This window comes from Athene cunicularia (assembly GCF_003259725.1).
Source record: "Athene cunicularia isolate RWA chromosome 1 unlocalized genomic scaffold, athCun1 chr1_part1, whole genome shotgun sequence".
Taxonomy (NCBI): Eukaryota; Metazoa; Chordata; class Aves; order Strigiformes; family Strigidae; genus Athene; species Athene cunicularia.
In genome coordinates, this window is record NW_020799091.1 from 60071823 (window position 1) to 60097082 (window position 25260).

At 38.4% G+C, this 25260-nt stretch overlaps 1 protein-coding gene across 1 annotated transcript; it reads right to left on the minus strand.

Annotated features, from left to right (window-relative positions):
- Positions 1-528: 528 nt before the first annotated feature.
- Positions 529-24726, minus strand: EFNB2 (ephrin B2). The gene is made up of 5 exons (XM_026845733.1): positions 24605-24726; positions 23719-24002; positions 6812-6904; positions 5940-6053; positions 529-4326 (listed from the first exon to the last, which is right to left on the minus strand). The coding sequence occupies exons 1-5, from the start codon at positions 24724-24726 to the stop codon at positions 3944-3946; spliced, it is 996 nt and encodes a 331-aa protein (XP_026701534.1). The 3' UTR covers positions 529-3943.
- Between the last annotated feature and the right edge of the window lie 534 nt (positions 24727-25260).

A 25260-nucleotide genomic window follows, 5' to 3' on the forward strand; every position in this document is an offset into this window, starting at 1 on the left:
AATCCAGCCAAGTACGTGTGTGCCTCCAAGTATGCAAGACTACCAACTTTGAAGTGATTTACAGCCATAAATGCAGGATTAGGCCCAAGTGATTTACTGAGAGTTCAGAGGATGCTCACATGCTCCACCATGGGCACTTATGCCTTCTTCTGGACCAGTGAACTCTCCCAAGGACATCTATAGCAGAGTCAGGAGGTGAACCTAAGTGCCACAGATGACTTTCCCTCTAAGGTCAACTTCCCCCCCCCCCCCCTTTTTTTTTTTTTTTTAATCTGCTAATATATGTAAGAAAAAGTCTGGGAAAGAAGTAGGTTAACAGAAGTCAGTGTATTATAAGCAGCTTGCTTTCTTAAAAACCACTAGCAATCAGGGTGGACAATGGAGGGGAGAGAAAGAGAGAGAGAGAGAAGGGAAGAAGGGATGGAGGGAAGGGCAGAGGGAGGCAGACTTGGTGGCTTTATTTTCATCTTTTAAAAAAGAAAAAAAATCACAAAAAAAAAAGAAGAAAATACTTAGAAGCAAGGTTTCCATAGGAAAAAAATATTTTATTTTTTTAAGAACAAATTCAGTTTGAAACAGACGTGGAATGTGATTTTCAGAATTTTCATTTTCTGGGAACTAATTGTAATGTGGAACTAAAGCAGATTTCAAACTCATGACCGGCTAGTTTTAAAACAGAATGAAACAAACAAACAAACAAACAAACCAAAAATGAAAAAAAGAGAAGAAATTATTTATAACTCAAGCATAATACTGTGTTACTTACAAACTGGACAAAGAAATTATTAAATAAATATTCATGGTACACAATTTTAGCACAAATATGCGGCAATTTGGCAACCTTTTATACCAATTTTGTCCTCAATACAGTGCAAAGGGGAATGACACTGCCTTTAAACAAGCTGTAGCTAAATACATTGCAAAATTCAAATTTTATACAAAACATCTTGCTCGGACTTTATAAAAAACCAACATTGCTCTATATACACAATCTGGTTAAGAAAAGCCATTTTTGTCTTGTTTTCATGTGGGTTTTTTTTATTATTTAAAAAGGTGAATAAGGCTACTGTAACACCCCAAATCCATATACAGTAAATCTGAACCTATTTACAGCATCTTCACTTAGACATGATGGTGCAAATTCCAAGTCGGGTGACTAGGGACGATCATACAAGCAAGGCATTTACAGTAACTTTTCAAAGCTGGACCAACGTCAAATAAAGGAACAGTTGGTAGATTGTCATAATTCTGCACCAGACACAAAACAGACGCACAGTACATTTTTTTTTTCAATTGGTTGCAGGTTGCTCTTGAGCAATTAGTCTGATTTTTTTTTTCACAGTTTAGTACATAACTAGAATGTAGCCAACTGATGAAGCATAGATTTGATTTAATAAAAAATCAGTATCAGTAAACCCATCTTTTCCCTTCCTCCCCCTCCCCCAAAATAAAATCTTAATGACTTACAAGAGAACCTTGTATGGATGGATTCACAGAAAGGAAGGGTTGTTGAAAAGAATTACATATGTACTGTAGTTAGTCACCATGGTAACCTTCCACAGAACCATGGGTTGGGATTTTTTTTGTTTTGTTTCTTTCTTTTGGACCAACATCCCAACATCATTTTCAGGTTCAGGAAACAGAAAGAGTGATCATTTTTATGACAGATTTTTTTTTTTTTTTTCTTGCAGGTGCTCACCAGAGGTCCGAGAACCCCAAAATGCTGTTGCTACATTTTCTTTCCAAATCAGAAAGCAAAGTGTTACCATAGTAACATGACCATGTTAGAAATGTCTATTTGCATAGCACATACAAAAGTAGAGCTTTTTTATTTCTTCTCCAGGGTGGGAGCTTTAGGGGAATAGCCATGCTAAAGAGAAAACTTTAACCTGAAACCCCCCTCTACGAACCTCAATGAAATCTACAGAACACATCAGCCCGTAAGGCAAGGGAAAACACAACACAGAAAATAAATGCCGGCACACCTTGTTGTTATGAAATACATGATGCAGTAACATTAACTTCCTGATATTTTGGGACTTATATTTCCTAGTTTTCTCTTATGAGATGCTTTGGATTTTTTTTTTTTTTAATATGCTCTCATTGTTATTTTTGGATGGCTGATGTTTTTCCCAGAAGCAGGTTGTTGTTTTTTTTTTAAATATATATATATATATATATGCATATAAATGCATATATATAATCATATATATGTGTGCATATATATATACACACACACACATATATAAAAAATGATGACATGTTAAGACTATTTAATTGCCGCAAATTAATTTCACATCTTCTGGTGTAGATTCTGTGCAATCTCAAAATATATATTAGTAAAAAAAGCAAACCAAAACAAAAAAGTAAGAAAGAACAAATGAAAGAAAAACTCTCAGTTTATATCCCTTGTGTTCTATACACCTATTATAAATAAGACATATCTTCCTTCTCCATCTCAGTGTCATAATTTATTTTATTCTTACAGACTGCAAGAGGTTTGCCATATGTGCTTTAACTTTGCAACAGAGCACCAATGAACAGCTGTGTCAGTCACAGTACCTATACTCACTGTGCAGGGACAGCACTACAATAAACCAAAGTGTCAAAAGGCTCAGAAAGAAATTCTGCCTTACTTTAGAGATGAGAAAGGGTTTGGGGTTTTTTTTCCACAACTTTACCAGTGATAAAATTACAGCTCATTTGACCCGCTGGCTTATAATCATCTTGGTCAGATTTGGCTCTCTGCTATTTTCTTAGATGCTTTCCCTGTGTTTAGTATAATGTGATAGTATAGCAGCTGAGTCTGCTTAAAAGTCATCCAAAGCAGACTACATTTTCACTACAGCTTCAAAGCTGTATATTTTATTGCCAGTACCACAACAGCCCTGCCCTAATATATCCTCAGCGGCCTGCTACTGCCTTGTCCTCTCCAAGCTTGTCCACTTACTAACAATACCCCTTTGTTCTACTGTATTGAAGGTACTATTTTTTTTCTGCGCACTGGTATTTGATAACCATGAATTCCTTCAAATGCAGCCCTAAGCCACTGCACGTTAGTGTGCCTCCTACTTGCCTCTTAAAACTTAGCATACCAAAGTGCTGTGCTACCTACATGATTTTTTTTTTCTTTTTTCTTCCCAGCTTCTACTTTTGAGGCAGCAGTTCAACTGCAACTGCAGTCAGCCCTTCCCTCCACCACCCAGTCCTGCTCTTGACTTTGTTGACAGCCTAACTTTTTGGCTGGAAGGCTCCTTACTATCAAATACAATTTCTATAAATGCATTACCCATTCGAGTGAGGCTGCTGTAGCAGATGGATGGAGCGCGGATCTCCAAACATTAATGTTCCATTAGTGATTCAGGAGGTGGAGTGAAAGGAAATCTTATGTGAAGGATGGCAGAGCCCCGGATAACAGAAACAAATGGAACAGTGACGGACTAAACGCAAGAGAACTTTAACAAGTCTTACTTGGACACTAAGGTCTGTGTGACAAATCCAGTATGCACTGAGAGAGACACACAAAAGTCAGAAGATTGCATTTCAAGCTTGATATATCCTAGAGCACCTTCCCAGGATGCCTAGAGCTATTAACATCCACGGATCACTCCATCTTCCCTTGGCTTTTGTACATGCCTGAACGCCCGCAGCACATGGCTTTGAGGATGATGAATGTAACAAGAGTACAGCAATCAGAATGGGCATCTTCTACATAAAAGTCTTCCAGCTTTTAGTGAATACTTATTCACCAAGATAGGAATTCTACAGACTAGGTAAGCTGTCCAGCTCGCGTTGGCTCCCAGAGAAAGAGCTGTCACCTTCTCCCCCCTGTGCTTGAGTCAATGCTAGCGCACAAGGCATCATCACAAACCCCAACAGAAAGCATTTGACCAGTGAGTTTCCTCTATGACTCAACTGTACCACAGAGTTGGTTGTGTGTTTCTCAGACCTTGTAATAAATGTTTGCTGGACTCTGAGGAGGCATCTCTTGAACTATGTACACTGGATGTCCATAGTCGCCGCTGACCTTTTCATAGTGGGGGCAAAAGACACTGTCTGCAGTCCTTAGAGGAATGATAATGTCACTGGGCTCAGAACCATTGTTGTTGCCACTGCGTTTTGGGGTGGCTAACGTACTAAGTGAGAGAGTTGTCGTGTGTTGTGGGGAATGCTTCCTGTGTCTTCTCCGGTACTTCAACAAAAGAACCACCAAAGTGATGATGATGACGATGAAAATGATGCACCCTGATGCAATCCCTGCAAATAAGGCCACCTCTGAACCCAGTATACTGGAATGCCCAGCCTTACTGCCATCTGTGCTAGATCCTGGAAAGAACGGAAATACAACAGACAAAAGTTATTGCCATCCTGTGACCCGTTTACGCTGCTTAAAAATGTGTAGAGTAAGCAGGACTGCAAGAATTAACTGACAGCTAAACTTTGACAAACCAATTACCCTGTTAGATAGCTAAATGCAAACAGCTGAAGTCAGCAATCAATATTAAACAAGACTTTGTGTCTGTTGGTCTCACTTTTGTGCTGCTCCCAAACCATCCTGTTTCATACATCATCATCCATCAGCGGTGAGGACTGGCACTGACAAGGCGGCCTTTGATGCACACTGCATCTTTTAACAGATGCCGGTCAGCCCCGGGTAGCAGAGAGGGGTGGGATAGGACTGCAAGGGGAAAATAACACTGAGAACTGACAATTCTCGGGACAACTGGTACTGTTCAGCGTCACACTGTTCTTCTGCTATTTTACCTTTTGCATACTGATCTAAGCTAAACCATCCTTAGGGCCTCTTTACATGGACTCCTCTTGCTTGCACATGAAAAAAGGAGCTCGAGGCAGGGCAGGACACAGACAAAACAGCTATGACATATCTGCTTGTATTAACTTACATTTACTTAAAAGAAAACACCACCCCACATTTGGTAGGCAGGAAAAGCTGACGTGCTGAAAAGCCTGTTGAGTATTTTTTGCCATTACACCGTCATATTATTTGTCACAAAAATTAAATGAATGCTCACTTGACACTTTCTCACTTGAAAATTCGAACCACCTTCCCCTTCTCAGTGCTCACTCACAGGTGGAAGAATGCTGCAGATACTACATCCACACAACTGTGAACTTTTCCTACTGGAACCACTGATGGAAATGGCTGAAGCATGCCCAGTGACCATCATATCAGATTCATTAGCCCAGTATTTAATGACAGAGCTAGCGGGGAAAACTTGCAGCCATTTTTGGGAACCCCAGAATCAACTGTCAGCAAGTTCTGCTTTGTAGCATTCCCAAGTTACTGAATTTTCTTCCAGAGACCTTGGGTATTAAGAGTAAGTTATTTCTTCTTCACCTGATGTCTGAAATGCATCCTGAAGATATTTGTTTGGAACCATCTGTTTATCTTGCTAAGATAATTATATATTAAAAAAATAATTCTTCAAATTTAGTTAAAGACTGGCCATTCATGCACAGACTTTATAGGGTCAGTTAAAAGATCAGGACATTAATTATAGATGCCTTGAAATAAACTTTATAAATGGCTGTCGAGAACCACTTGATAATGTATTATACGGGAAGAGAAAGACAGAAAGACTCGTTCATCTGCCAGAGTACTAAATGTAAGGCAGCATTTACCATCGTAAAGCTGCTTAGCGAATGTCCTATCCAAAAACTTTCCTGTAAATGAGTGATATTCTCACAAGATGTAATTAACTTTTCCTGTAGGGTGGAAGAGGGGAGAGAGCAGATGTTGCCAAAACTTGCAGCTCCCAGACCCTATCCACCAGAGCCTCAGAACTGGCTTTTGCTTCATCTCAGTATGAAAACATTTGTTTTTCTGGCACTTTAACAGAAAAAATAAAATGCGTTTGAGGACAAAAGAGAAGACTCCACCAGATCCATGTCCCAAGTGCAAGCTCTGCCACACCTACCTGAGTGGTCCTTCACAAAGGGGCTGGTGGTGGAACTCTTCCCATTGGTGCCAGCTTCCTGCTCAGGGCGCTTGGTGGGATCTGTGTGCCGGGGCAGCCCTGCCGAGTTGGGATCTGGGGGAGAGAAAGACGATTCATGCAGCTTCGTTGCCTGATGGTATGAAGCCTTGTAAACCAGCTCTAGGTACCTTATGAGACATGAATGGTTTCAACAGAAGAATCTTTATGCAAAGGCATGGGAGATATAAGAACATAATTTTCCTTTTAAAGCAGAATTGTTATATTAGTTATTTCAGAGGTTTAAATTGTGAGGCCATCTGCAGAAACTATAGGGACTCCTGTAATTGGCAAGAAAAGCTTTGCAGATGACATTTCAGTTTAACTGAGGAAGTTGATTGACTACTGAACCAACTTCTACTTACAAGAATAATTCTTTCTTCCTGCACAATAGGTTATCTATATGTGAAAAGAGACAATGAACAAAAGCCCCTCTGTAATCAGAATTCATAACAAGCAAACTATAGAAATATTAGCTTCCCTCCTTTCATGTATTTTAAATAATTTTGAGCAGCAGAGTTGTGGCTTTTGTTTTTAAAATAAAAAATAAAAATGACTGAAACACACTACTCCCAGGTGACCTTTCCTTCTAGGGATCTCTCCAGTGAAGAGATCTTATTACGCTAACCTTCCTTCTGTAGAAATCTGTCAGTAGCTGAGGAAGAGAAAATAGGTTTTGCTTTCAGACTATAAGGGAGGAATGACCACACTAGACTCGGTTGGCTCTCTGCTCCACACTGCTAAAAGAAGCCTGAAAACTAAAAGGACATTGAGACTGATCAAAGTGACTTCATGAAACAGCAGATGGTCTTTACCTTGTCCAACTTTCATGAGGATCTTCATGGTTTTTGTCTGGCACACCCCTCCCTCCTGGTTATCCAGGCCCTCCAAAGACCCATTTGATGTTGCTGATTAAAAATAAAAGAAAAATAAAAAATAAAAATAAATAAAAATCAGGAAATCAACAGGCAAGGTGATGTGAACATGAGTTTCCGAAAGTAGAAATCTTTCAGTCTACCAGGACCTGTTCTTGTTGCTTGGGCTGACCTATGGAAAGCTGTGAAATGTTGAAAGCCAAAGGAATGAATACACTGCTAAGCAGTACAACATATACAAATGTAAGAATGTGTTATCAAGGTTTCAAATTTACCCAGCAACCTTTTTTTCTGTGCACAATTGACTAACTCACTTGGATGAAAACACAGAACCTTGCTAAAAGGTGATGGAGTCAGCTGAAAAGGAAGCCCTGGCAGGCTCAGAGGAGCAAAGCACTGAAAATTCACCCCTTTTTCTACCCCCAACAATATCTTTATAATCACAACGTTACACCTGCTTCCTCTATTACAAATCTCCTGCTGGAAGAAGCAAATGCTTACAAAAGACCCAGGTGAAAGCTGAGATTCTGCACTGATTGGAAAACCATTTAATATTTTAAAGTACAATCTCACTTTTCTCAGCATTGAGGAACCTCCGTGGGGGCAGGTGGTGAGGGGTGGGGAGAATACGCTCTATTCTCATGGAAACCTTTTCACTTGTACAAAGAAACGGGTGCTTTCCCCCCGTGTTTATATTGTTCTCGCTTATCTACGCGCTGGTTGGCACTGCGCAACCCCACCGCAAGCTGACACTGCCGTAAGATTTGAGTGCAAAGCACAACTCCCTTGGAGGATCTAAAACACTGAGTCACGGTCTAGGGGTGCGCCACTACTGATGCTTGAGACAGCTGTTGGTGACAAAACTCCAACAGCCGCTGGAAAACCATTCTGCAGCTCCTCAGCTGTGAGCATTGCAGCCACTCCATACGGTGCCAGGCACTGGCCGCTGTCAGCATGTGTCCTGGTGCTCTGGCTACAGTGGCAAAGCCGGCATGTCCACCAACAACGCACTGCAGCTTCACTAGTTAGGAAACATGTCAGGGGTTTTCCTACCCCTGTTGTCCTGGGGGTGAAAACGTCACTGCCATTTCTTGGAGCTGTTTTTCCAAGGCCCAAAATGCACTTATGAGCGGGTGCATGCACATGCATCAGCATCAGGCCACCAACTGGAGAAAACAAACAGAAAATGGGATATAACAGAGCTTGCTGCTTGTTGTGGCTGTGGTGCACAACTTAAGCAGCACTTTCCTGCCTCTGCCCCTCTCCTTTCAGCTCAGGATCTAATTCACCCAGGGCTTCACACTGTTTCCATCTTTGTTTTTAATTCTTGCTCCTTCTCTTTTGCCTTCCTTGGGGATTTTCTTTCAAATGCAGCCTATGTATAGTTCCTTTTTCCTTCACAATGTCTCCCTAGCCCCATGGCAGTATTTTTCTTGCTCTAATCTTCTCTCTAGCCGTAAAAATATAAACCCCATACTGCTGAACCCTGCTTCCTAGCCTTTGATCTACTTCTTGTTTTTGTTCCACTTCTGCCTCTTTTGTGACTAACTCGAATTACAGCCACCATACAGACTCCCCAAATCGTGCTTTCTTTTCCTAAAATTCCGTTCTCCTCATACATGGTCCCTCCCAGTTCCTCCTCTTGTTCCCTCCCCCTGTAAAAACATGACAATAGCCATATGTGCAACTACTTTTTTTTTTTTTCCCAACTTGCAAAAAAGACTTTTTAAAATATAAAAGAGCACAATGAGTAATTTAAGATAAAAGCTGATCTGAAATGTGCCACTGCATTGCCAGGCTCAGAAAATAATGGAGACATATAGTTTTGTTTTCTTTTGTTTTTTTCCAGAGGGAAAAAAAATCAATACTAAGGACCAGTTCTGGACATAAATCAAATGTGTCTTTGCTGAAAGTGGTTTTTATGACCTATTTGCCAATGTACCAGCACAAGGACAAGGGGAAAAAAAAGCAGTAAATAGAAATACCAAACCTGAGCATCAACTGAAAGTACAACTAATAAATACTTTGTCTTGCATTTTTTGTTATTCTTCATTTGCTTTTTAATCGAGGCGATGTGGGCTCACATCTTCTTAAACACCTTTTACTTGATTTTAATTGAATAGAGTGCTGCTTCTTTTGAACATCAATGCCTTTTTATTCTTTAAAGGCCTATCCATTTAACCCACAGAGCAGGAGACCTTAATAAGATGCAGAGGATGCAGTATGACCTCAGTACTGAGCAAGAACGTAAGATGGCAAAAAGAATGCAAAATAACTTCAAATACAGTCTCCAAATGGGAAGGCCCAGAGATGTACAATGAGTCTGGTTGTATGCCTACGCGAGCGCAATCTGCCTCGCTTGCTCGCTAAAAGACTGCTTTCAGAGCTTTGATGTCAGATGAATGAATTTGCAGAAGTATTCACTTTTTCCACAGTTCTTCAAGGGGTTTTCGAAAAGCCTACGTTATAGCTCAAGAGTAGAGACTGCTCCGTCCCGAGAACTGGGGAGATTTCAAAGAGGAACATTTCAGTGACAGAGCAGTTTCCACCTCAGCTTCTCCCTGTAATTAAACCAACGATTACCCAAGGCCACTGGAGGAAATTATTTTCAAAATTCATTAAGACTATCGGAATATAACCTCACATATCCCTAGTGTACCAGGAAGAAAGTGGGTAGTTTTAAACACATCGTTTCAAGCTTTGAAAAGCTGTACAGAGAAAAAGTAGTAATCTGGGACATCAGAGAAAACACAGTTTCATACTGCTAATGCCCCTTGACAGTTCTGTGTGCACAAGACAAACAAGGGAGTGAGTACAAAATATTCCTCAAACACTTGCTGCTGCCTTTCTATATTGATCTCCAAATGAAAATTATACTCACTATCATGTAGGTTCCTCCACTGCACTCACAGTACTTCAGGAAAGTGACCCTGTTACCTGGAGCTCTGTTTACGCTGAAATATTTGCCCCCCAAAAAAGTCTCCATGATAGTTTTGGGTATAAACACAGAATCATAACACAAGTTTCTTGTGTCTAAAATGGAAATGCCACTCTCTGAAATTTTAAACCTTCCATCCAGTTTATTTTTATTTACATATATATAAAAAAATAACAGATTCAGAGGTTTTTTTATATTTTGATCTAAATATGGATATATTTTACACACATGTTCTACTACACATGACCCTGTGCTAAGAAGACTACTTAAATATTAACATTAATAAGTGTAATTAATGATTAATATGAAGTTTCTCATGAGTATTAAATATTCTCCGGATCCCACACTTCACTTCTTATTAATACAGCAACACATAGGAAACTAAAAGTAAGTACAATGTTGCTAAACGGGTAGTAAAATATTTTTAAACCTTTTGATGGATAGGTACACCTCTGATTTTCTGAGAACTGTCCTGTTCCACTGGTGTCATTTGCAAAACTAGTCATTACAGTCAAAAGTGCACTAAATTATTCAGTCAACAGTTTAGCCATACTTACAAACAAACACACATATAATTGCCCTAAAATCTCTACTAATTCTAAGACTTTCTGACAAGATCATAATGATTTATAAGCAATGTTTACAGTAGTCAGTTAAAAATTACGTTGGAACTCCATTTACACAGACACTGTGTGTCTGCATTCCTTGAATACAACAGCAGCTGCCATTTTATAAGGAACATAAATTCAGGTTTTCAACTTTCAGAAAAAAATGACCTATTATGAAATTATGGTTAAGTGTCTGCTGATACCTACTTACTTTGGAGAAACTAGTATACATTTTCAGTTTTGTAAAACACTGCCTTAACATATCCTCTCCTTTACACAAGAGGAAATGAAATCATTCAGACCAAAGAATTTCATTCCAGCTCTGCCTTCCCTTCTTCAAAATACAAAAATTATTGAAAAAAAACCCACCCAAAAACACAACAAAAAAACAAATCAAACAAAAAAAACCTGGGAACTCATGTAAATCAATGTATGATGTTTTACATTTATTTGCTTTTAAAACTTCACAAGTGTTTATTGTACAAATTGCATTAGTCATAAATGCAGAGGCAGGGAACCAGTGAGCGAAACAGAGTCAGCTGACAAGAACAGTTCCTGGCTATGGTTCTTATACAGTCCCCATGGAGAGGAAGTAATATTACATTTTAATATGTCTTCATTTGATTGTTATTACTCTGCCTCCCAGGAGGCTAAGCTACTGCATGGATCTTGGCTGTTTTCAACCTATCAGGTTGGTAACATTGCTCTAATCAGATGGAGAATTAAGCTGCTGGATTTGTGCCTGTATATAGCTTTTCATTCACAAAGAGATTAGAAATGAAGGCACAGTCACAAAAATTCAACTTCCTTCACTCCTAAAAACACACACTACAAAATAATGCCATCACAATTACTTAAAAGGAAACACTAGCAGACAAAAATCTCAGCCTCTTAATTCTGCCACAATTATTACTCACACTTTTTATGATTATGAAAAACATTACATACTTGCAAATTAAATGTCATATCCTTTGAGCCAACACACCTTTGTAACACATTTATTTCTAGAGCTTGAATATGAAATGGACTACATAGCTGAAGAGAGAAATTATGATCATCGTACTTAATTTTCCTGTGAAAACTAAATGGACCTTAAACCACAGACTATAGGGACAAATGAGTGATGTCAATTGATGGGCAAGGGCAAAATTGGTTTTGTCCACCCTCAGTGTGCTGCGCAATACAAGCCATTTGGCAATGTATCAAAGACACATCACTGATGAAGTCAAGAATTAATTGCTGTTGTGTGGATCTGTTAATAGAAAAATGAGCATAACAGGTTTCTTTGGGGTAGATCAGTACTGTTCAATAGCAGTGATTTTCACCATTTTTTTTTCTTAAATACTGCTTCAATTCAACATCAGAAAACAGGTTTCTCAAATTCAGAGTTTAATAAAACCAAGTACCTCTACCCATCTCCACTTTTCCCCAGCTGTGCTTAGAAATGGAATGGAAAAACCTAAACAGCAGCAAAAATCCACAAAAGCTTTAGATCCAACAGTAGTAAGAAGTTATTCTTAAAGCAAAGCTGCACTTGATCTCATATGCACTCATAGGATTACTAAGCACATGTAAAGCTTTTGAGGGTTTTTTATTTTATTAAGCAATAGAACACTACTTTGGCCAGGCATCGTGTGTTTGTGTTCTCACTGCTTTCATCTGCTTTTGGCCCTTTTAATGACTCTCTTAGTAAAGTACCAAATAAATAATTCTTCTTTCCCATAAATTATCTAAATTTATGAGACAGGTTTAAGAACACCAGAAATCACACACTGCGAAACCACAAATCACAGATCACAACAGAGAGGTTGTTTCTAGACCAGCCAGGGATGAAGAACAAGGCGGCTGAAGTCATAGAAAGAGTGTTTTAATTAAATGATTTTTTTTTTCTTCTTCTTCTCACTTTGTAGCAATGCCAGATCTGCATGGAGATCTGAAACAACCAAAAAAAACTGTTCAGGCCACTCACCAAAGAACAGGTAGCTTGGCAAACACTATGCTGAGTGAACTGCTGAAAGTTTAGAGAGAAGATAAATACACTAATTTCAACTACTAGCAACTAACAGTTTACCCAAAAATGAGACTGACACTGAAACCTTCACTTTTAAAAAAATTTAAACTCTCTTCCGAAATTTAGCTATCAGTGGTCCCAAACCTGGACTGCAAGTGCTTAAATGCATTATGAATCCATGCACAGAGTACTGTCAATGCCTTGTCTGTGTTTCTATCTACAGACAATAAAATCACATTCTAACTCTTCCACTGATTTTACAGAGACAAAGTATCTTTAATAAAAAACATAAAAACCTTCTTAATTTGCTCAATTAATGCAATTTAGGACACAGAGACAGTAATGAAAAATCTATTAAAATAGCTTACCAATAATTTTGTGGTTTTCTAACATGTCTGTTTTTTTATTTGTCCTACTTGCAAAGTCAAGATGACAGCAGAATTTTAAGGAGTTTCTCAACCTAAAGGCCACTCAGAAACTCTCATTCTCTCAATTTTATTCCACACATCTCTTCAAATTAAGATAGATTTTTTTCCTAAACTAAAGCCTATGGAGTGTTTATAAATACTCTTGAAGCCAACCTTTTATCTGTCTATCTGCACATGAAGCAAAATTTTTATATGAAGAAAAGGACAAGTTCTTCTTTTCCATTTCTCATCCTTGTTTTTTAAATTAAGTCCTATGTTGTATGTCTCGGGATTTATATCTAAACAGGATCTAAAAATTATATTATGCACAGCAAGTAAGCAGCAATGCCCTCCCCAATCAAACTAAAACCATAACAAATGAAGTAAAATAAAACCCAGGCCTCTTCTTGCCTGGAAGAAGCCAAAGGCTCTGCAGTGAAACTTTCTGATTCATTTTTCGGACCACTGCTCTAAAATGTATCTCGTCCAAATGCGAATGGCATGACTTGTGGTACTTAGATGGGACTCATGACATGAAGGGTCTTTATATAATTCCCCATAAAAGTGTCTACTTGTATTCACATGTTAAGCGAGGGACATTTTATTATGGTTTCAATTCTTTTTTTGGGGGTGGTGGGGTGGTCCAATGTGGAGGACACATACAAGATAGAGCCAATCAGTTCAGTATTGTAATGTACCTTGCTATATACCAACTGTTTCATTTCAGGCACACTTCTAGAAATCTGTAGACTCTCCTTCCTGCATCACATGTCATCTGACTGAAAAGGATCGCCCAAGTATTAATCACAAATTAGGAAGAGAGTTCTTGTAAGGTTTTCTATATTCAGAATGATTCTAGAAATTCCAGGGAGACATGGCATCATACAACAATACAGGTGATAAAAAAAAAAGCCCTTCATGTCAACAAAGTCTTTCCATAAAGGGAAAAAGCGAGCAAGACAGAGTTGGAAAATATCAAAAAAGCTGTGTGCTTTGACTGGTTTCTGCTGCCTATCATTTTAAAAACAGCACCACTTTATCTCTGGATTAAGGAATACCACAGCCGAAGTGTACTAAACAGTAAACTATTTGTGAATTATTATCCATTACAAGAAGGTCACAGCATCCATCCATCCACAACAAAATCCTACTTGCTTCACTGCTGTCAAGTGTATTTTTTCAAAATTCTCTTGAAATGATTTAGATTATTAAAAAAATTTAAAAATAAAAGCATCTCAATACCGTATCACTATGAACGACAATTTAAGTCTTTCATTAGTGTTAAGCTTTTCTAAAAGTATTTCAGTTCTACATTTCACAAACTCTGAGAAATGTTGTCAGATAATGATCTACTGCACACATGGCTGCTTCTAGTTTACATAAACAAATTATATATTTGTGAGCGCTGAAGTAACTGCGGCAGATGTAAGCCCACTAATTATGATGTATTCAGCATATATCAGAAAGTATGCATCTAAAACATATTACTGGCTAGTTAACTTCACCAACCACAAACAGGTATTTTACATGTTTATCCTTTCCGCCGGCACACTACTGGCAAAAGCCTCTCATGGAGTAGGAATCTCTCCACTACCACAGCAAGCTTTGCTTAACAGTTTAGTTGAACAGAACTAATAGAATTAGTTAGCATTTGAGTTACACTGATTGGTGCTAATGACAAGCGAACCTGCTGGAAACAAAAGCAGAAGCTTTAACGTTAAATGAGGACCTGTTTTCTGTATCATACAAACTCAACACCACTCTTCAAGAATGCTCATCTGCCTTGAAAATCTTTCTGGTTTCTGTCTGTAGCACTTGGATAAGAAAGGGTTATAGTGGAAGTTCATATTAAATAAATAACAAACCTCTTGCTCATTCTACTGTCACTAATTGCATGCAATGATATTAATGACCCAGTAATTGCTATACGAGTAGCAGTGAAGTGGAAAACATCATTTTGAGGCAGAGTTCATCTCTAGGTGGTAGGACTTCATCAGTGACTGAGTTAATGCCTAGTGACAGTTTAGAATATAACACTATAGATGAGAAAATGTGCCAGTCTCATGGTTATAACAGTTTAGATGGACATGATTTTATTTGCTTTGACCACACAGAGTCCAGAAGTAACCCCAATAAAGTGCCACAGTCAGAGTTTGCCCTATAGATGAACCTCATTCTTTCAGGGGAGATGCTTTACACTGTAACAATCTAGAGCAATTTTCCACATGTTTGCTTCAATAAAAGAATACCTTCATCTCCTGCTTTTACATCAAGCACAACAAAAGTGTGCTTTATTGCAAAACACAAAAAGCTATTTACATCATCTAACTATCCTTCAGCAACACAGAGTTTGGCACCTTAGTACCGAGATCAATTATGATACTATTGGATGACTGTGCAATTGGCAAAGATGATCAGAAGTTAAGCACTGTTTTGATTGCAGTATGCTTATGTTTGTGTTTAGAACTTCGAAATAACCATGGAGTAAAACTTAATGAGGAAACATTGCTGAAATAAAGCAATCTGAATTTCCAAGGTACTGCAGGACCACTAGTTCAAATACTTGCTATAAGAAATTCAGGAGTCTAGCTTTAGAAATTATCATAAAGCACATCTCAAGCTCAATTTAAGAAACTCCAGTGGGATGGGTATGTTAATCCTCCAGTGTTTGGAATTTTGAAAAGCTGTAACCAGACTGAAGAACAAATACATTTAATAATTATGTTCATACATTTTTTAATATTTCACTAGTGTTTTAATAGTATAACATTATTAAGTTTGTTTTTTTTTTTCTTTTGAAAAATGAATTATTTAATTAATGTCTTGATTCTACATCTGCTGTGGCAGCCTCTGGACAGGAGATGGAATAGAGATTCAGCACAGGCTGAGGCTAAACACCTGGAAAGCAGCTTTGCGTAAAAGGCACTCGTGGACACCAAGCTGACTATAATGCAGCAACATGCCCTCGCAGCAAAGGCGGCCAACAGCCTCCTGGACTGCATCTGGCAGGAGGTAGGTGATCCTTCCCCTCTACTCAGCACTGGTGAGGCCACAGCTGGAGTGCTGGGTCCAGTTACATACTCCCCAGTACAAGACAGATATGGGCTTACAGGACCAAGTGCAGTAAATGCTCATGGGGATGATGAAGGAACTGAAGCATCTATAGGAGCAGAGGCTGAGGCATTGGGACTGTTCAGTTGAGAAAAGAAGGCTCAGGGGGATCTTATCTATGTGTATAAACACCTGGTTGGGGGAGTAAAGAAGAGCCAGTAAAGAGAGCCACTCTTCTCAGTGGAGCCTAGTGACAGGACAAGAAGCAATGGGCACAAACTGAAATACAGGGAATGCTGTTTAAACCTGAGAAACCCTTTTTAAATGTGATGGTGACAAAGCACTGGACCAAGTTGTCCAGGCAGGCTGTAGAGTCTTTGTATTTGGAGATACTCAAAACTCAGCTGGGCAACTGGCTGCAGCTGAGCCTGCTTGAGCAAGGGCTTAAGCAGGGGACTAGATGTTCTCCAGAGGCACCGTCCAAACTCAACCACTATGTGATTCTATGATCAACCACACTGTTGTGGTCTGTTGGTTAGCATTTATGTGCTAACGTGAAATACTTGAAAAACAAATCCCTCTAGGTTTCCCTGGCAGGATTTGGATTCAGACTTCTGTTTCTCTCACAGCAGTTCAATGAGCACACAAGGACTAGTCTGCTGCTGCGGTTTACTTATTTTTGCTGTCTTCATCTACTGAACAGAAAACAGATAAATCATGCTAACAAAGATCTGAACATGCTTTTTAAAACCAGCATTATCAGCTTAATACGGACTCTTCTCCAGGAACTGCTAAAACTACTTTACTCATAGAAATATTTGCATGATTTCATTGGGACTGAAAAAAAGCAATTGGAAGACTGCCCATTAGGGCTTAGTTTTATAGTCTGATTTACCAGAAATAAATCCTGAAATATTCTTCCTCTAAAGTTTCCAGGACTGACTAAGTCAGGGAAGAAAGTCCAAACTGACATTTAACCCTGTTTTTCAACCATTTCAACCCTGTTTTAGTTAATGCAGTTCTCACACAAAAGTACATTTTCCTCCAGTCCAGCTGTGTGAAGACTTTAAGGAGGCAATCTCAAGTATTTAAAATCAATTTCATTAAAGCCTTTATAAGAGCTTATGCAGTTCCTGGTCTTTTATTTTAGGACTCAAAATACTATAATATGTAACAGATGTAATACAAGCAAACAGATGTAATACAAACAATTGTATACAATAAAGACTGATCATCCCACTTGATGAGATAAATGCTTGTCACCAAACCTAGGTACAAAATGAAAGTTAAATGTATTCCAAGTATGCTAGTTTCAGTTCACTTTCCTCATGGCATGGCATGTCTCCCCAATACACACCCCGATGATGTGAACAGTTACTCATACCCTGCATTTAAAGCATAAAATACACACTCAACCCAACCTTCTTCTGCCTGTAGTCCTATTAAGGATGTATATGTAAATCTAAAACCATGTACAACTTGTAGAAGATCAGGGTTTGAGCTGGTTTTTGCAAAGCACTTCAAGTGTCCCTTATTGTTATGCGTATTATAAAGACTTCTAAGTGAGAATATTGGATCTTTCTTTGTGAATGTATTGTATTTCCAGCATTTATAAATTGCTTATGAGGAACTAAAAAAATGAGAAAAATAAATAACAACTAAAAATATTAAACAGCTTCCTATGAAATTTTAAAGCCTATTTAAATCCTGAGTATTTCCTGAATAATTCTTTCTTCCATTCTGAATAATTATTCTTCATTTTCATCTGATTTCATATCTATCTGGAATACTTGGGGGTGTGGGGGAGGATAAATGTATTTTTTCACAAGATGCCATCAATTAACAAACTGAGCATTCCTATTTTTCATTTCCTTCCCTTAGGAATAGAGAAATAACAACAGATTTCCTGCTGAACTATCTCTGTCTACTTTAAAGGAGATAAACGGTCGGTATTGCCTAGGTAATGGCACCAAGTATGAACAAAGTCCATCAATCTAAAATTGCCTCATTCTCTTACAAGACCTGTGTGGTCTGGGACAAAACCCCAAAGGACCGTGACTCCATTAATCCTGTAGGTCTTAGACTCTCTTAGAAATCTGAAGCTGCACGGACAGTGATTTTTTTTTTTCTCCAATAATATTATTCGTTTGAGCTGTATTTATATTTAATTCAACAAGAGCTAAGTGGTATTGCTGATATATCCCATAAAAGACTCTCATCAAAGTCAAAGACTGACCTCTGGATATCATTTGACACTAACAAGAAATCATTCATCTAATTTTCTGAGGAAGGAGGAGGAGAAAGGAAAAAAAAAAAAAAAAAAAAAAAAAAGGAATCAGGGTGGCTATTATCACATAGGCTTTCATTAACACCATCACCACCAAAAAATAAGGAATAATAGATTTCTGAACCACAGAGTCTTTAACAAAAAGCACAAAAAATGTCTTTGTTGAAAAAAGAAACAGAATTGAAATTCTGATACAGTTTTTGTCCCCGTTTTGGCTAGTTCGGAATTAACCTTCAAACAAAGGAAAACCTACTGTTTCATTTCAGGTAGCTCTTGCTAGGTGTTTGGGAGGTTGCAGGAGGCTGCTGACTGAAACCTGTCTCAGCGAGGTATCAGAATACCCAGCCAGCCAGATTAGCCAATGCTTAAACTGTTTGGTCAGAATACTAAAATAGTTTAATGTAAATCTATTTGGCCTCGCAAAGAGATTTATTCTTCCCAGCTGGGCTGTATTTCAGGGCACAATCTATATTGTCCTTTAATGTGTTCTTCCTTCAGACAGTTATTGCCCTTTAATTGTAACAGAATGACAAAGTGAAAACATAAAAAGCCTTGTGATTTTTTTCAAACCCAGCTAATGCTAAAGTTTCAGAATGACTGTTTCGATTTTAAAAGCCACAGTACTATTAAAGCAGTTATCCAAAATGTAGTGCTACTAGACAGCATAAACCTTTAAATCAGTCAGAGATCACACACACACACATATATATATATATATATATTTATGTTTTTTAATTTAAGCCAGAGGCCAACTGTGTAAGTGGGTCACTTGAAAAAGGTTGGCAAAAAACATTTAAGGAAAGCTGCATATACCATTTTGCCAATGTCAAACTCATTGAGCATCATTAGCTTGACAAGCTTGGCTAATGAGGTCGCAGGCAGAGCAAGCATTTTAGAGGAACCTTTTCTAGGACCATTCTGTAGCACCTCCACCAGTCTCAAGCCATTCTTTTACAAATTCTGAACAGTGAAGACCTCATTGCAGGTGACTTATTTTTCAATGCTGATGATGCCAGACCATAATCTTCAGTTTACTTATGCAAAAGAAGAGATGAAGTGAGCAGAGTATGTGCTTGCTTGGCCAAACTATCTCTGGAGCATGATGGTGGCTCAAAGGCAAGTGGCACTGCTCCCTTCCCTCTGGCATAGCTTCCTACAGGCTTCCCCAGGGGGTTCCCTCAGTCCAAACCTAGGGTACCTAAGTGTTTTCCATGCCCTCTGACTAAAGGTCAAGTTTGTTGGGAAGGGTTCAGGACAACACCTGTTCACCAAAAAACACCTTTGGCATATAACATATGTTGTACTATGCTAACATGTCTCCCTCCCATACAAGAAATGCTGCAATGGCGAGAGGTACTGAAGCAGTTACACCGTGACCCAAGTACTTGCAGATTGATCCTCTAGATCTAGAAGATACTCATCGCTCATTCTGAGCAACCCACAACAGCAGAAAATTATACTTCATTCCCTAACCACTCAAAAACATAAAAAGACTTTTTAATACAGACAGCAGTGTTACAAATCTGCACACCTTTCTTCAAAAGTAACTTTGCTCTTTGCATAGATATTTATGTTGTTGGGCATAATGTATCTTCCTTCATGCATCTGATTAAGGATTTCCTCAGAGACTTATGATATGTTAGCTAAATGGTCGCATATTTTAGGATAATCTAACATTAATACTTTGAAATCTCAAGTACATTTGACCTTCTCCAGTTCTGCTGAAAAGAAATCAGGTAATTGTAGGAAAATGAATCTATTAACTTCCCTGGAACCAAAAATTGATGATAGCAAAGAAGAGAAAAGCAAGGACACTCTGTTACATCATTTATTCACATTCACAATACCATTCACTATCATCTTTCCAAGTATTACTGTGCACAGATTTAACTCATTGGATCCTGATATTCATACTGAGTATCTTGCCAAGAAATTGATTAATTATTTTGGATTAAAGCACCATTAAATGTGAAAACAGGTATCAGAAACTCATCTACATTTTTACTTTTTTAAAACATTGTGAACTGTGGAGTAAAAAAAGTTGCATCTTCTATGTGCTTAGATCTAGGGAATAACTGCGTAGAAAGATCTCCTTCTGCTATACCTATCATGAATACATCTGGATGATATAAAAATTATAGCTTGAAGAATTCCTGTACAATCACATTTCCCTAAAGGGTATACACTGTTGAGGAAGCTGCTTCATCCTGTGTTGTAACTCCTCATCCCAAAATGACTAACCCCCTAATCTGAAAAGAGATTTTACTGTTTAATACAGCTCCACAAACCACATGCTATTATCTTAGAAAAACAAACCGTGTTTTCAAATAAAGGCAAGATGATAAAGGTATGTGATGATGCACAAAACATTTAAAGGGCTGACAACAGCCTGCCAGCATAAACAGCGTGAGATTAGGCTGTAGATGCAGCCATAGCAAGCACTGCAAAGATGCTGGGCTCAGTAAACTCTTGTGTCACATTTCTTTGATGCCACTTAGTCAAGGGAATACAAGATCCTGAAGTACTTCAAAGTCAAAAGCTGGCACATAAAATGCATTGTTGCCTTCACTTCATAGCACTCCCAACCCCTCAAAAAACTCCAACAAATCAAGACAAAACTCAAAATTCCCAAACAAATAGGTAAGAGAAAGGAAGGGAGGAAGGGAAACAAAAGAAGGAGGGAAGGGGAAGGAAGGGAAATGAAAGGAGGGAGGGAAAGGAAGGGAGGAAGGAGAGAAAGAGAGAAGGTCTGAAAGGGAAGGAATCAGAGAAAGGATGAAAGGAAAGAAAAGAAAGGAAGGAAGGAAAGAAGGAAGAAAGCAAGCAGTATCAAGAGTCAGTGGGAGACGCAGGGCATTCCCCTTTTAGGCCCAAGCACACCTGTTAAATTACAGGTGCATGCAAATGATTTATGGCCTGATTTTCATACATGGTTAAGATGTATTTTATAAGTATATTTACTTATAAAACGACAATAAACGCCCTGACTACCAAAACCTGTATCTGACAAGGCTGTGTCAAGTCATGAGCTTTTTAAGACAAACTGTTAAAATCCTATCTAGCTCCAATTTATCTGTAAAATGGGTGTCCTAGCTGAGCCCTGGCCTAGTTTTCCACTCTTCTTCGCGTTTGTGAGACCTACATCACTGAGTTCATTGTTTTCTCCCTGAATGATAGAAAATAAAGAATTTTAGCTTCAGGGTGGTTGGGGTTTTGGGGTTGGGTTGGGGTTTTTTTGGTCCAACCTATTAAAATGTACGGGTAATAGCGCTTCAGCTCGGTTAGTATGCTAGCGATATAGTGATAAACCAGCCATTTGTTTATGCCACAATGAGCAGGGAAAGTAATACCCTAAGGCACTCCAGTATTACTGCAAGGCCAGTGTGATTTTTGAGGCATTAGGCTGAAGGCTGAGCAAGATCTTTCAACCAAACTATACTGTCCTACGGCTATAATGAAATAATTAAACAAAACTAATGAAAATGGAACATATTTAATAATTCTTTGGGTAAATCCATGACACAGATATGACAAAACTGACAGGGCATCAGAAAGGATCATTTGTGCCCATAATTTCCAGGTAGTAATTTTAACAGTGCCATTTGTTCCACTACAGCTGGTCTGCTGTGGATGTTTTTAAAAGCAGCACTAAATACTGAACATATTTCATCATTAAAGCCAACTATTTGAGCATGGTCATTTTTATACTACACATTTTCACCGGAGTTACAGACAACTATCTCTCAACATCTAATCTTGCAGCTTTTACCCTGGTAAATCTCACTGGATTTCAGTTGGAAGTTTGTCAAAGTTAAATGCTGTGGAAGTGGGATCAGGTTTTTATACACCCTCTGACTAAAGAGAGCAAGCGCCTATATTAAGTGAGCTTTCTGTCAAACCTTAAAAACAAAAAAATGGTGGTTTATAACTCCCACAACTGTTATTTAGTAATTTCTACATTTAATATTTAATAGAGTGAATTCTTACTTAGTTTCTGTGATATACAACCTGTTTTATATACAGTATGTACCATTATGGATATAATTGGGAAGTGAGCATTAATTTATATTAAATGCATTTACATTTCCATTTTAAAGGTACTTGCTCAGAGCACTTGTAAAACTACCAATATTTTTAACTAAGAAATGAATAAATATTTAGAGTGCCAGTATTACATGATATAGTTATCAGCCCTCCCATTTTCAAGAAGGTGGCAGATATGTGCTTGGGGATGAACTTTTTAGCAGGGCCTGTTGCAAGAGGGTAAGGGGTAATGGTTTTAAATTAAAAGATGGTACGCTTAGACTAGATACAAGGAAGAAATTTTTTGCAATGAGGGTGGTGAAACACTGGAACAAGTTGTCCAGAGAGGTGGTAAATGATCCATCCCCGTAAACATTCACAGCCAAGGTTGGACAGGGCTCTGAGAAACCTAATTAGTTGAAGACGTCCCTACTCACTGCAGGGGGTTAGACTAGATGACCTTTCAATGTCCCTTCCAACCCAAACTATTCTATGACTCTACGAAATAAAACACATAAGTACCTTAACTTCCCTGTAACTGCAGAAAAAGCCAATGCACAGAATTTGTCCATCTCCTATTAACTGGAGAACCCTGCTCAAGACATCAAAAGTCCCATGATGATAAATGAGATCCGCAGGTCACAGTAGTACAACAACAAAACCTAACCAAATGTAAATAATTGTTGTACTGCTGAGGTCTCAGCTTATGCTAACTCCCGATTCACATCATTAACTTTACACATCATAAGTAATCTGAATCACTAAACACAGCGGTTACCTCCAGAATTGCTTTCAGCCATAAATACCTGTTCAGACTAAAACTCACACAAAGTTTATATGGCTGGACACAGGCCTGTATCACACACATTCTTTTTACAAGTCCAAGACCATGACAAAGGAGGAAACTCAAGACCATGCTTGTCTAGATTTTGCCCAAGAACCTTCCTAGATGCTGTATGAGCACAGCAGGTATTTATTGCAGTTAAGCAATACTCAACTCAACTAGAGCCCACCAGTAAAACCATGTGGTGAAATTACGCTAAGTTGGCACCAAAGTGACCAAAAGGTGCTTCCTGCAAGAATCCCTGGCTCACATGAGGCAATGGCCAGCCATCTAACTTAGGCTGCCTCACCTCAGAATGGCCAGGCCACCCTACTCCTACTCCTGCGTAAGAGCACCCAAGGACAAGGCCAGCAGCACAGCATATTACCAGAGCTGTGAGCAAGAAACACATCAAGGTTTAGCTGCATACAACCTTCAATGTGAATACAGGACACAAAAGGAGAAGCCCTTTACAGGCACAGAAGCACAATCTAATTTTGTTTACACAAACCAAAGAAAAAAGAGACAGAGATCCTATGGAAGTCAGGAATAATGTCGAAAATATGCTGGCAAAAAAATATTTTCAGAGAAAAAATACTAACCCGTTCACATTCTTCTTAGCTTGCTTAAAATGTACAAGACAACATACAAAAGAACAATTATATTTAAAAGAATGAGCAACTGAAATATTTAACTTACATATGACGTAATAATCTTTGTTCTTCTGAAATTCCAGGCCCCAGAGATTAGGACTGAATTCTTGAAACTTGATGGTAAACTTAACATCTTGATCTGGCTTGGCGCAGTTGAGTAGAGGTGTATTGTCCTTTTTAATAGCACAGCTATCTGCTTGGTCTTTATCAACCATGTAGACCTTATAATATTCATACTGGCCAACAGTTTTAGAGTCCACCTTTGGACATATAATATCCAGTTTGTCTCCTATCTGTGGATATAGTACCAATCCTTGTCCAGGAAGGAATCTAAAACAGAAAAAAAGAAGGGAGGAGAGAGAGAGAGAGAGAGAGAGAGAGAGAGAGAGAGAGAGAAAGTAAGGGAACATGTGAGACACTTCATAAAATCTCATCCAGAAAAGTAGCAATTGCAGTGGACAGAAAGGAACAAACACACTGTTTCCAAAACCAAAATGACAGACTGAGCAAACCAGACCTTAATAGTTTGGGCCTGACTCAATTTAATATCAACAGGATGTTTACTTAGATCTTGAAAATTACAAACGGATTGGTCTTGTAGTTCTTATCCCAGTTTTGGGAACTGTAGTAGGTTTTACATCTCTGGCAGGCACTGCTGTTTCTTCCACATTTGGCCATTTACAGCAGCCAGTACAATTTCTAGTGGGATATAATCCTGTTTTTCTGCTTTGGTAACATTTTTACTGTTCTTGCATATATTTTCCTAATTTTGGACATGGGAGAATGACAAGAATAATCTTTCAAACCCCCTGATCAGCCATGTGAGAAAGGAAACAATTTAGACTTTAACACTGAACAACATATGAAGATGCTCTTTGACATTAGTAGTGTAACACAAAGGAACATCAGTCACTTATCAGGATCATGCTTACAGACCTGGGGTGGACTGAGATCTACGTGATCCAAGCACCACACAGCCTTCCAATAAAACACTTTTCCAAGACAGTGTGACACTACAATAATTTCTTCTCTTCATGAACTCCACCATTATCATCGTTGGTGTAGCTATTTTTATTTCTTGTGCTACAAGTGAAACATGGGTATGCTTTTGCCTTAGTACAGATGAAGACTTCTTCCACAAACTGGCAGTGAGCTCTAAAGTTTTGGGGTTAGACTCGATACTGTAACTTTCCTACTCATATTAATTAATAGGAAAACTTCATCACTTCTTCACGGAAGAAAAATATAAATAATTACTTATTAGTACTGATTCATCCACAAAATGAGAAGCCTTGTTCTCACAAGGACAAAAGCCACAGCAGGTTTGTTTGGGTTTTTTCTTGATATGATATATTTCTTCCAATTAAGGCCAAGAAGCGCATGTTTCAGAACTACAGCCAACAACACAACCTCCTCGAATGCACAGACCTAAAAGACTGACTTTCTTTCCTTTTTCTCCTGCCTGCCAAGCCTTTTCCAAAGATCTTCCTTAATGGAGAATGAGCCTGAAAAACTGACTGAAACAATTGTTGCCTAATGAACACCCTTCTCCAAGTGCTAGCATTTGAACGGCACACTTAGTAAATCT

Bases quoted from the DNA above. Each gene is read 5' to 3' on its own strand.
- EFNB2 (XM_026845733.1), bottom strand. From the start codon at position 24,726: ATGATAATGGTGGAGTTCATGAAGAGAAGAAATTATTGTAGTGTCACA. The intron at 6,905-23,718 runs GTAAGTTAAATA...ATTTTTAATCAG, and splicing joins CAAAGATTATTACGTCATAT to CAACATCAAATGGGTCTTTG. The intron at 6,054-6,811 runs GTAAAGACCATC...TCTCTCCCCCAG, and splicing joins CCTCATGAAAGTTGGACAAG to ATCCCAACTCGGCAGGGCTG.